This window comes from Lagenorhynchus albirostris, chromosome 4 (genome assembly GCF_949774975.1).
Source record: "Lagenorhynchus albirostris chromosome 4, mLagAlb1.1, whole genome shotgun sequence".
Taxonomy (NCBI): domain Eukaryota; kingdom Metazoa; phylum Chordata; class Mammalia; order Artiodactyla; family Delphinidae; genus Lagenorhynchus; species Lagenorhynchus albirostris.
This window is the reverse complement of record NC_083098.1, coordinates 98669550-98683526: the sequence shown is the minus strand read 5'-3', so window position 1 is coordinate 98683526 and position 13977 is coordinate 98669550. Positions and strand designations below refer to the sequence as shown.

The following is a 13977-nucleotide window of genomic DNA, read 5'->3' as shown; positions in this document are numbered from 1 at the left end:
GAAGGAGCAAGGAATCAGGATCCACCTCCTTTAGAGTGGATTATCTACTTGGAATTCTTCTGCATGGGAGATGCTTCTCTTTCCCATTTATTAATTTATTCAATCATTTATTCATATGTATATGGATACACTGATATTTGTTTTATACTTTGGTTTATAATCTAATACTATTTTTTTTTGCTCAAATTATTCCAATTTTGCCATTGGAATCTTTTTCAGGTAGCTCCAGTACCCTTTTGACATCCACATCAATTTAAAAAAATTTTATTTTATGCACTTTCTTACTTTTTGCCATTATAAGATGCCCCAGGCTCATTTTGTACAGTTCCCATCCCAGTCCAAGAACCAATAAGTCCTGTTTCCTTTTATTGGAATGGCATTAGAAACCAGTATCTGGAGGTTAGATATATTCATTGCTACTAGAGAGTTGTTTTGTTTTGTTTTTTTGCCTTCTTAACTGACAAAGCAAGGAAATATATGTGTATATGCTAACCCGTGTATGCACATACACCTATAAATATTTCTTTATGTAGGCATTTGTATTTATATTAAGTTAAACATGAGTTCATACTGAAGGCTCCAAATCTAACTATTAAAACATGGATCATTCTAGCTTTTTCCCTTAGGCAACATAAATTTCTACTCCAATAGTTGCAAATCTAGCTTCTGCCATCCTTCATTCATTTACTTAATTGTTCAGTTCCAGTATACATTTATAGCAGTATCATATTTTTTAACCTATACTTCCATGGAAAACTACTTTAACTACTAAAGGACTTATGTACAGCTCCTTTTGCCTTTAGCTTTGTGGATTTCATTCATTTCTAATGTGATTTAGGGCAGCACCTTTCCCCTACTTTCTTCATTGAGATCATTTCATACATTTGTAATATAATTAGATTCTCTTGTCATCCTCTGTATTCTCTACTAGGATTCCCTGACCTCTTAAAAGATTTTTTAAATTTTTCATACATTTTTTGTGTGTCTTAAACTATTGTTGGTTTTAATAATATATAATGTCATGTGTTCATGATTACAGCATCCTAGAGTTTCACCACACTAAAAATCTCCTATTTATTTCCTCAAATCTCCTATTTATCTCCTTTATCTATTTATTTCCTCAAACTTGAACTCCTGGCAACCACTGATCTTTTTACCAACTCTATACATTTGCCTTTTTCAGAATGTCATATAATTGGAATCATGCAGGTTATAGCACTTTCAGAATGGCTTCTTTCACTTAGCAATGAATTCAAGGTTCCTCCATGTCCTTTTATGTGGCTTAATAGCTTTTTCTTTTACTATTTAATAATATCTTATTGTATGGATACATCACAATTTGTTTATTTATTTATTGGAGAAATATTGGTTGCATTAATTTTTAGCAAATAAAGCTGTTTTTCATGTGCAGGCCTTTCTGTGGACTTAATTTTTCAACTCATTTGTACAAATATCTAGGAACATGATTATTGGTTCACATGTATGGTAAAAATATGTTTAGATTTGTAAGAAACTGCCAAACTGTCTTGGAAAGTGGCTGTACCATTTTGCATTTCCACCACCAGAGTTCTTGTTGTGCCTCACCCCCATCAGCATTTGGTATTTTCAGGTTTTTCTGGATTTTAGCCATTCTAATAGGTTTGTAGTACTACCTCATTGTTGTAGTAATTTGGGATTACATATTGTAGGTATTTGAAAACTTTTATATGCTTAATTTTTATCTGTTTATCTCCTTTGCAGAAGTCAGTTCAAATCTTTTGCCCATTTTTAAGTTGAATTGTTTTCTTATTGTTGTGTTTCAAGTTCTTTGCATATTTTGGACATCAGTCCTTTATCAAATATGTGTTTTGTCAATATTTTCTTACACTCTGTGGTTGTCTTTTCATTCTTTTAACAGTGTCCTTTGCAGAGCAAATATTTTATATTTTAATAAAGTCCAACTTATTAATTTTTTTCTATCATGGTTTATACTTTTGGTTGTATCTGAAAAAGTGTTAGGAAATCTAAGTTCACCTAAATTTTTTTTTTTTTCAGAGTTTAGGACTTTTAATTTGTCCCAAAGTTGCTAAAGCAAAAATCATGATAAAACATTCTGCTTTCCTTTATAACCCACCAACGCAAAAAAACAAAAACAAAACCAAAAAACTCCATAGGAAAAAAATGGTTTTGTACATGGGAGGAAACAATATAAATTCAAAACTTACAGATAAGGGTTAGCTCTATCACTCATCTCTTTAAAAAGTTTATACGAATATCCAGTCAACACCAACAGGGTTATCTCCCTTGAAATGTTATCTATACGGATTTCCAAGTAGACCACAGGGCTGTATACTGTCTTGGAATGTCCTCAGAAGGCTCTGTCATTGAGCAGGTAACAGAGTAAAAACCTCAGAGTCCTTTCTTTCAAATGGAAGAGGGGAAGACAGGGATAGAAGAAACTATTCGAACTTCGTCTTCTTTCCTTGTGGCTTGTGGTCTCCTCCTCCTCCTCCTCTGCCTCCTCGGAAGCCTCCTCGCCCTCCAAAGCCTCCCCGGCCTCGGCCTCCAAATCCACCTCGGCCGCCACCTCGGCCTCCTCCTCGGCCACCGAAGCCACCTCGGCCTCCTCCTCGGCCACCGAAGCCACCTTCACCCTTAGGCTTGGCCCAGTCCAAAGTAACTTTGTTTCCATCGATTTCACCATCTTCCATGGCCTCCTTGGCAGCTTTGGCCTCTTCCTCGCTGTTGAAGTCTACAAAACCAAACCCCTTAGAGGATCCAGTCTCCCGGTCAGTGACTATCCTTGCACGAACAGAGCCGTCAAACGACTCCTTTAATGTCTCTTCTGTAGTATCCTCAGACAGACCTTTGACAAACAGAGTTTTGGATGGCTGGCTTCTTGCATTAGGTTGTCCCCTGGGTCCTTGCAACTCCAGCCTGATGGCTCTGCCCTCAATTTCCCTTTTATTACATGAATTTAAAGCTTCTTTAGCATCTTCAAATGATGCAAATTCTATAAATGCATACCCTTTAGATTTGCCACTTTGGTTCTGGGGCACTTTGATAAACGTTGCCTTCTCAAATACTTCCTGAAGAGTTTCTTCTGTTGCACTATAGGAGAGGTTGCTTAAAACCAGGGTTTTTGATTCACCAGTCCAAGTGCTATTCTTTCCACCTCTATGGTCTTGACCTTGACCTTTCTCTCCGGTATAGTACAGGGAAATGGATCGCCCATCTATCTCTGTTCCCTGCTTTTCTTCCAAGGTTTTCTCTGCATCAGCTTCTGTCTTAAATTCAATATAAGCAATCCCTTTACTCTTTCCATCCTTGCTGACTAATCTGATCTCCACAGCATCTTCGAACACTTCTTTTAATTCTTCCTGAGTAACTTTATAAGGAAGATTTTTAGCCAAAAGTGTTCTCGCATCTCGTTCTTTCTTACTGTCTTTTCCCTTTGGTTTTTCTAGTTTAATTTCATTGCCAAAGACTTTCACCTAAATTTTATTCTATGTTTTTCCTAGAAGTTTAAAATTTTTGGATTTTAAAATTAGATCTATGATTAATTTTGAGTTAATTTTTGTAAGAGGTATAAGTTATGTGGTTAGATTAGGTGTTTGTTTTTATTTTTGTTTTTCTGGATATGGATAGCCAGTACCATTTGTTGAAAAAAAAAAGGTTCTTCCTTAATTATATTATCATTGCTCCTTTATCAAAGTTCATTTAATTATATTTATGTGGGACAAATTCTAGGCTTTCTATTCTGTTCCCTGTTCTTTTGGTAAAACCATGCTGTCTTTATCGCTGTAGCTTTATAGTAAGTTTGAGGCTGGGTAATGTCAGTCCTCCACTTTGTTCTTTGTCCTCGATACTGTGTTGGTTACTCTTGTTCTTTTACATTTTCATATAAACCTTAGAAGCATTTTGTCAATATCCACAAAACACCTTACTGATATTTTGCATGGATTGTGTTGAATCAATAGATCAAGTTGGGAAGAATTGACATCTCAAAAATATTGAGTCTTCCAACCCATGAACATGGACTATATCTCCATTTATTTAGATTTTTAAAAATTCTTTCATCAGAGTTTTACAATTTCCACATATAGATCCTGTGTGTATTTTGTTAAATGTGTACCTAAATATTTTATTTCTGATGTTAATGTAAATGGTATGGTATTTTACATTCAAATGCCAATATTGTGTATTGACCTTGTATACTATGACCTTGGTGTAATCACTTATTAGTTCCTGAATTTTTTCAATGCATTGGGTTTTTCTACATAGACAACCTGTCACCTGTTAAAAAAAAAGAAAAGAAAAGAAAAATCAGTTTTCTTTCTGTTCTATTTGTATACCTTTATTACCTTTCCTTGTCCTAGGTAGGACTCCTACTATAATGTGGAAAAAAAAGTGGGGAGAAGAAGACATCCTTGCTTTATTCTTGATCTTAAGGGGAAATTATCCTGGTAACTCACTATTAAGTAAATGTTAGCTGAAGGTAGTTTGTAGATGTTATTTATGAAAGTTATTGTCTATTATTACTTTTCTGAGAGTTTTTATCATGAATACATGTTGGATTTTGTCCAATGCATTTTCTGCCTCAATTGATATAGTTTTTCTTCTTTAGTCTATTGATATAGTAGATTACATAAATTGATTTTCAAATGTGGAACTGGCCTTGCATAACTTGAATAAATTCCACTTTGTCATTTTGTATAATTCTTTTTGTACATTATTGAATTCAATTTGCTAATATTTTGTTGAGGATTTTTGATCTATATTCATAAAAGATATTGACATGTAGTATTCCTTTTTGTAATGTCTTTATCTGGTTTTGGTATTAGTGTAATGTCAGCATCGTAGCATTAGGAAATCTTTCTTCTGTTTCTATTCTCTGAAAGAGATTGTAAAGAATTGGAATTGTTTCATTCTTAAATGTTTGGTAGAATTCACCAGTGAAACCGTCTTGGTCAGGTGATCTTTGTTTTAGAAGGGTTTTAATTATTTGTTTAATTTCTTTAATAATTACAGGCCAATTCTATGATCTATTTCTGCTTTTGTGAGAGCTTTGGTAGTGTGTGTCTTTCAAAGAATTGGTCCATTTCATCTAAATTATCAAATCTGTGGGCCTAGAGTTGCTCAGAATATTTCCTTATTGTCATCTTAACTGAGAGGATCCATGGGATCTGTGGTGATGATACTTACTTCATTCATGATATTAGTGCATCTGTGCCTTCTTTTTTCTTTATTATTTAGTGTGGTGTCTGTTTCTCCATCCTTTGTCTTTTAAGCTATTTATGTCTTTATATTTAAAGCAAGTTTTTGTAGACTACATATAGATAGACCTTTTTAAAATAATCAGTTTGAGTCTGTCTTTTAGTTGCATTTAGACCATTCACATTAAAATTGATTATTGATATATTTTGATTAGTATCTACCATGTTTATAATTGTTTTATGTTTGTTGCATTTGCCTTTTTCCTATCATTTTATTTTCTCCTCTTTTATTTTTGTGCCTTCTCTGGTTTTAATTGAACATTTTATATTATTCTACTTTTCTCTTAGCATATCAAGTACAATTCTTTTAAAAGTTTTTTAGTGTCTAACCTAGAATTTGCAATGTATATTTACAACTATTCTAAGTCCACCTTCAAATAATACTATACCAACTTCATGGATAACATCAAGTACCTTGTAACAGACTTTCCCCAATTTCTCTCTTCTGCCCCATATAAATTGCTCTAGTTTCCTTCACCTATCCATATGTTATCAGCACTCAGTATATTGGTACTCTTATTTCTTTGAATAAACATTTATCTATTAAGAATTTTAAAGTATATGATTTTATTTTACCTAAGTTTATTCCTTTGCAACTACTGTTTCTTTATGTAGTTCCCATTTTCTACCTATGTATTCCCCTTCTATCTGAAGAACTTCTTTTAATATTGCTTGCAGGATGTGTCCACTGACAATGAATCCCATCATTTCTTGTTTGTCTGAGAAAGCCTATTTATTCCTGACTTTCGAAGGATAATTTCTCTGGATATAGAATTCTAGATCAGTGGTTTTGTTTTCCTTTTGACACCTTAAATATTATATTTTACTCTACTCTCTTCTTCTTTGCATCGTTTCTGATGGGAGGTCCACTGTAATTCTTAAGCCTGTTTCTCTATAAGTAAGGCATATTTTTTCTCTTGGGCTTATGATTTTTTGCAAGATTTTCTCTTTGTCTTTGGTTTCCTGTTATTTTAATATTATTTGCCTTCACATAGGGCTTTTTGTTTGTTTGATTTCTTTTTATATTTTTCTTGCTTGGCGTTATCTGAACTACCTGGATCTACTGTTTGGTGTCTGCCATTATTCTGGAAAGTTTTCAGCCATTATTAATTCAAAAAGTTGTTCTGGGTATATTTCAAATGGTTACGCTTATCCTTTCCCTGCCTAAAACCCAAGGGGATGTTTCTTGATTCTTCAGTTCAAGAAACTGATGGAGTTCCTGGAGGTAAATACCATGAAAATATATGTTTATGTGTGAGGAGTAGAGGGGTCTAAGACCACAACCCCTAGGAGTTTCTCATTCCCACACTAGGGAATCAGCAGTTTGTTAAAATTACTTTTCAAACATTCCTACCACTGTATGGCTCCAGTGGCTTCTGCTAATCGTTAGGTGATCTTGGTTGTAGTTTTCTATTTTCTCCTGTCTCTCCTGATGTGAGGGTGGCAGTTTTCTCTATGACCTCAATTCTATGATGGGTCTAAGAAAAGTCATTGATTTTCAGTTTGTTCAGTTTTTTCTTGTTGTAAGAATTAGAGTGATGACTTCCAAGCTCTTTACATGTTGGATCAGAAACCAGAAGTCTTGCCTTCGTTTTTCAAAGGTATTTTCACTGGATATAAATTTCCAGGTTGATAGTTTTCTCTCCCAGTTCTTTAAAGATGTTCCACTATCCTCTTACTTGATTTGTTTCCAATGAGAAATATATTCTCATCCTTATCTTTGAACATATGAGGAGAAATAAAACAATCTAGGGTCTGAGAAGAGGGAGAAAAAGCTTTAAAATCACACAAACATTTATTTAAAGATGAATTACCACATCTGGAATAAGAAAGATGGGCTAATATGTCATTTTGAGGAGGACAACTGTGGCAGATGAGCTGCTAGTCTTGGGATGATTTTGTCACCTTAAATACATTTTGGGTCCACAGAACTGAGTAAAAAGTGAGGTTAAACATAGTTTTCTTCCCATGCTTTCATGGATAAGATGGTGAGAGCCACTGATACCTGGAGAAGTAGAGCACTCTTCTAAAAGAAGTGATAAAGAAATGTATAATAAAATATGGTCAGCGTTAGGAGAAGTCTCAGTAAGTCAAATATTAAGGCCCTAAGTTCAAGAACATGGCAGGAGAAATGACAGATATGACAGTGGTATTAAAAACTCTGGTTTTCCCTGAGAGAAAAAGCAGACTCCTATAAATCAAGCATAAACTAAATAGTACTTAATCACAATTGAAACTTGGGAACTAAGCAGAGGTGCCCCAAAGAATCTGGATACTTAAAAAAATTCTTGCATTAGATGCTATTTCCAATTATTTACCTATAAGTGAATTCCCTCAGTTACAGGATTAAGTCCCAGAGATTTAAAACAAACTCATAAGCCTAGCTTCTTAGACCATGATATTAAAGGGCACAACATGTTTCATTTAATCATTAGTGGCCATTCTCTTAATGAGTTAAATGCACGCCACATAGAATGCAATCATGATATGCTTAATTTATTATAACATTTTATTTGATGGCAGGGAATGTTTGACATAATCTCCACTTTGGCCTCCAAAGACTTACACACTAAGAATAAACAAAACTGACATAGAAAGCCTAAAAATTTTGGAGGCATAATAAATATATTATACTAATGTATAACCTGAAAGCAGAGTATTGTAATATGGGTCTTGTGGCATGAAGGCATCTAAGTAAGAAGTAAGTCCAAAGTAGAGTATAACTCAAGAGGAAAAAGGATCTAAGTGTTTAGGTTGGGTATGCAAATAATGGTTCTCCTTGTGGGTGATTTTATTTATTCAGTCAAAGTTATTGAAAATCAGATATATCACATACATTTCACTGGGAAAAATAATGATTCCAGATCTATTGTTTTTTTTGCAAGGAATTTACACTCTGAAGGGATAGACTAGTAAACAGGTTGTTAAATACAGAGGGTCATGTTCCCTAATAGGGATAGTTACAGGTTGCCAAGAAAGCGCATAAGAAACCCTGTGTGAATGAGGAAGGAGGAAAGAAGGTCATCTAATTAAAAGAATAAATGCCAAAATGAAGACTAAAAATATATATATCTCCCCGTCACATTATCTTTAAATGTTTTGGGGTAAGGATAGGGAGATTTATACAGATTGTCCCATGTTTCTCAAGGTCCAGTCATCATCAAGCCAGCTTTCAAATTTGGCATTGTCCTGTACCAACTGTATTTGTACTTAATATTTTTCTTTATATTGATTTACTTTTTTGTTTAAATCATTTTGTATAAAAAAAGAGAGTTTATATTTCCAGTATAAAAGGAAGTCAATTACACATTAAGTAATCAAATAAAATGTGAAACGAAAACAAAATAATATTTTAGATATATTATTGTTAGATATTATTGTTTTGCCTAGGAAGACTGAACACAAGAAGATGGGTAAGAATTTAAAATGTATTAAAGGGAGACCTTCAAGATGGTGGAGGAGTAAGACATGGAGATCACGTTCCTCCCCACAAATACATCAGAAATACATCTACATGTGGAACAACTCCTACAGAACACATACTGAAAGCTGGTAGAAGACCTCAGACTTCCCAAAAGGTAAGAAACCCCCCACATACATGGGTAGGGCATAAGAAAAAAAAAAAAACAAGAGAAAAAAGAATAGGGCCAGGACTTGCACCTCTGGGAGGGAGCTGTGAAGGAGGAAAAGTTTCCACACACTAGGAAGCTCCTTCACTGGCAGAGATGGGGGATGGCGGCGGGGGGTGGGGGTGGTGGTGAAGCTTCAGAGCCATGGAGGAGAGTGCAGTAATAGGGCTGCAGAGGGCAAGGTGGAGAGATTCCCACACAGCAGATCTGTGCTGACCAGCATTCACCAGCCAGGGCAGGTGGGGGCTGGGAGATGAGGCTTGGGCTTCGGAGGTCAGATCCCAGGGAGAGGGCTGAGGTTGACTGCATAAACACAGCCTGAGGGGGGCTAGTGCACCACAGCTAGCTGGGAGGGAGTCCAGGAAAAAGTCTAGAACTGCTTAAGAGGCAAGAGAGCATTGTTTTGGGGTGTGCAAGGAGAGGGGATTCAGAGACCACCTAAATGAGCTCCACAGACAGGTGTGAGCACGGCTATCAGCATGGACCCCAGAGATGGTCATGAAATGCTAAGACTGCTGTTGCAGCCACCAAGAAGCCTGTGTGCAAGCACAGGTCACTATCCAAACCTCCCCTCCTGGGAGCCTGTGCAGCCCGCAACTGCCAGGGTCCTGTGATCCATGGACAACTTCCCTGGGAGAACACATGGCACGCCTCAGGCTGTTGCAACATCATGCCGGCCTCTTCTGCTGCAAGCTCGCCCCACTTCCTGTACCCCTCCCTTACCACGGCCTGAGTGAGCCAGAGCCCCCTAATCAGCTGCTACTTTAACCCCGTCCTGTGTGAGTGAAGAACAGAAAACCTCAGGTGACCTATAGGCAGAGGCAGGGCCAAATCCAAAGCTGAACCCCAGGACCTGTGCGAAAAAGGAACAGAAAGGGAAATTTCTCCCAGCAACCTCAGGAGCAGCAGATTAAATCTCCACAATCAACTTTATGTATGCTGCATCTCTGGAATACCTGAATAGAAAACAGCTCATCCCAAAATTGAGGTGGTGAACTTTGGGAGCAACTGTAGACTTGGGCTTTGCGATCAGCTTCTAATCTGTTTCTGGTTTTATGTTTATCATAGTTTAGTATTTAGAGTTTATTTTCATTGGTAGATTTGTTTACTGATTTGGTTGCTCGCTTCCTTTTTTTTTAATATATAGATATATAAATTTTTTCTATTTTCTCTTTTTGTGAGTGTGTATGTGTATGCTTCTTTGTGTGATTCTGTCTGTATAGCTTTGTTTTTACCATTTGTCCTAGGATTCTGTCCATTTTTTTTTTCTTTATGTATAGTTTTTAGTGCTTGTTATAATTGGTGGATTTGTTGCTTGGTTTGCTGGCTCTCTTCTTTCTTTCTTTTTTTTATTGTTACTTTTAATTTTAAATAATTTTTTAAATTTTTTATTTTAATAACTTCATTTTCTTTTCTTTTCTTTCTTTCCTTCTCCCTTTTCTTCTGAGCTGTGTGGCTGACAGGGTATTGGTATTCTGGCCAGGGGCCAGGCTTTTGCCTCTGAGGTGAGAGAGCCCAATTCAGGGCAGTGGTCCACCAGAAACCTCCCGCCTCCACATAATATCAAACAGTAAAAGCTGTCCCAGAGATCTCCATCTCAATGCTAAGACCCAGCTCCATTCATGATCAGCAAGCTACAATGCTGGACACCTTATGCCAAACAACTAGCAAGACAGGAACACAACCCCATCCCTTAGCAGAGAGGCTGCCTAAAATCATAATAAGGCCACAGACCCCTCAAAACACACGACTGGAGGTGGTCCTGCCCACCAGAAAGACAAGATTCAGCCTCCTCCACCAGAACACAGGCACCATTCCCCTCCACCTGGAAGCCTACACAACACACTGAACCAACCTAAGCCACTGGGGGCAGACACCAAAACCAACAGGAACTATGAACCTGCAGCCTGTGAAAAGGAGACCCCAAACACAGTAAGTTAAGCAGAATGAGAAGAAAGAGAAACACATAGCAGATGAAGGAGCAAGGTAAAAACCCACCAGACCAAACAAATGACAAAGAAACAGGCAGTCTATCTGAAAAAGAATTCAGAGTAATGATAGTAAACATGATCCAAAATCTTGGAAATAAAATGGAGAAAATACAAGAAACGTTTAACAAGGACCTAGAAGAACTAAAAAGCAAACAAACAATGATGAACAACAAAATAACAGAAATTTAAAATTCTCTAGGAGAAGTCAATAGCAGAATAACTGAGGTAGAAGAAGGGATAAGTGACCTGGAAAATAAAATAGTGGAAATAACTACTGCAGAGCAGAATAAAGAAAAAAGAATAAAAAGAATTGAGGACAGTCTAAGAGGCCTGTGGGACAACATTAAATGTACCAACATCCGAATAATAGGGGTCTCAGAGGAAGAAGAGAAAAAGGAAGGAACTAAGAAAATATTTGAAGAGATTATAGTTGAAAACTTCCTTAATATGAGAAAGGAAATAGTCAATCAAGTCCAGGAAGTGTAGAGAGTCCCATACGGGATAAATCCAAGGAGAAACATGCCAAGACACAAATTAATAAAACTATCAAAAATTAAATGCAAAGAAAAAGTATTAAAAGCATCAAATGAAAAATAACCAATAACATACAAGGGAATCCCCATAAAGTTAGCAGCTGATCTTTCAGCAGAAACTCTGCAGGCCAAAAGCGAGTGGTAGGACAGATTTAAAGGGATGAAAGGGAAAAACCTATAATCAAGGTTACTCTAGCCAGCAAGGATCTCATTCAGATTTGACGGAGAAATTAAAACCTTTACAGACAAGCAAAACCTAAGAGAATTCAGCACCACCAAACCAGCTTTACAACAAATGTAAAGGAACTTCTCTAGGCAGGAAACACAGGAGAAGGAGAAGACCTACAATAACAAACCCAAAACAATTAAGAAAATGGTAATAGGAACATACATATCGATTACTACCTTAAATGTAAATGGAATAAATGCTACAAGCAAAAGGCATAGACTGGCTGAATGGATACAAAAACAAGACCCATATATATGCTGTCTATAAGAGACCCACTTCACACCTAGGGACACATACAGAGTGAAGGTGAGGGGATGAAAAAAGATATTCCATGCAAATAGAAATCAAAAGAAAGCTGGAGTAGCAATTCTTATATCAGACAATTAGATTTTAAAATAAAGACTATTACAAGAGACAAAGAAGGACACTACATAATGATCAAGGGATCGATCCAAGAAGAAGATATAACAGTTGTAAATATTTATGCACCCAACATAGAAGCATGTCAATACATAAGGCAAATGCTAACAGCCATAATAGGGTAAATAAACAGTAACATAATAATAGTAGGGGACTTAAGCACCCCACATTCACGAATGGACAGATCATCCAAAATGAAAATAAATAAGGAAACACAAGCTCTAAATGATACGTTAAACAAGATGCACTTAATTGATATTTATATGATATTCCATCCAAAAACAACAGAATACACTTTCCTCTCAAGTGCTCATGGAACATTCTCCAGGATAAATCATATCTCAGGTCACAAATCAAGCCTTGGTAAATTTAAGACAATTGAAATCTTATCAAGTATCTTCTCTGACCACAATGCTATGAGACTAGATATCAATTACAGGAAAACTTCTGTAAAAAATACAAACACATGGATGCTAAACAATACACAATAACTAAGAAATCACTGAAGAAATCAAAGAGGAAATCAAAAAATACCTAGAAACAAATGACAATGAAAACACGAGAACCCAAAACCTATGGGACGCAGCAAAAGGAGTTCTAAGAGGGAAGTTTATGGCAATATAATCCTACCTCAAGAAACAAGAAACTTCTCAAATAAACAACCTAGTCTTACACTTAAAGCAATTAGAGAAAGAAGAACAAACCCCCCAAAATTCCAAATTCCAGGGAAAGAAATCATAAAGATCATATCTCAAATAAATGAAAAAGAAATGAAGGCAAGAAGAGCAAAGATCAATAAAACTAAAAGATAGTTCTTTGAGAAGATAAACAAAATTGATAAACCATTAGCCAAACTCATCAAGAAAAAAAGGGAGAAGTCTCAAATCAATAGAATTAAAAGTTAAAAAGAAGTAACAACTGACACTGCAGAGATAAAAAGCCTCATGAGAGATTACTACAAGCAACTATATATCAATAAAATGGACAACCTGGAAGAAATGGAAAAATTCCTAGAAAAGCGCAACCTTCTGAGACTGAACCAGGAAGAAATAGAAAATATAAACAGACCAATCACAAGCACTGAAATTCAGACTGTGATTAAAAATGCTCCAACAAAGAAAGCCTAGGACCAGATGGCTTCACAGGAGAATTCTATCAAACATTTAGAGAAGAGCTAACACCTATCATTCTCAAACTCTTCCAAAATATCACAGAGGGAGGAACACTCCCAAGCTCATTCTACGAGACCACCATCACCCTGATACCAAAACCAGACAGTGATGCCACAAAGAAAGAAAACTACAGGCCAATATCACTGATGAACATAGATACAAAAATCCTCAACAAAGTACTAGCAAACACAAGCCAGCAGCATATTAAAGGATCATAAACCGTGATCAGGTGGGGGTTATCCCAGGAATGCCAGGATTCTTCAATATTCGCAAATCAATCAATGTGATAAGCCATATTAACAAATTGAAGGAGAAAAACCATATGATCATCTCAGTAGATGCAGAAAAGGCTTTCAACAAAATTCAATAACCATTTATGATAAAAACCCTTCATAAAGTAAGCATAGAGGGAACTTACCTCAACATAATAAAGGCCATATATGACAAACCAATATAATCACAACCAACATCATTCTAAATGGTGAAAAATTGAAATCATTTCCTCTAAGATCAGGAGCAAGACAAAGTTGTCCCATGTCACCAATATTATTCAACTTAGCTTCAGAAATTTTAGTCACAGCAATCAGAGAAGGAAAAGAAAGAAAAGGAATCCAAATCAGAAAAGAAGAAGTAAAGCTATCACTCTTTGCAAATGACATGATACTATACATCAAGACTCCTAAAGATGCTACCAGAAACTACTAGAGCTATTCAATGAATTTGGTATGGTAGCAGGATACAAAATTAA

At 36.0% G+C, this 13977-nt stretch overlaps 1 protein-coding gene across 1 annotated transcript in view; it reads right to left on the bottom strand.

Annotated features, from left to right (window-relative positions):
- Positions 1-2077: 2077 nt before the first annotated feature.
- The window catches only part of LOC132519109 (nucleolin-like), a 72143-nt gene continuing 60243 nt past the window's right edge, over positions 2078-13977 (bottom strand). Inside the window, exon 3 of the mRNA XM_060147052.1 lies at positions 2078-3473. Within this exon, the coding sequence (XP_060003035.1) occupies positions 2439-3473 (1035 nt within the window). The 3' untranslated portion in view covers positions 2078-2438. The remainder of the gene's footprint in view (positions 3474-13977) is intronic.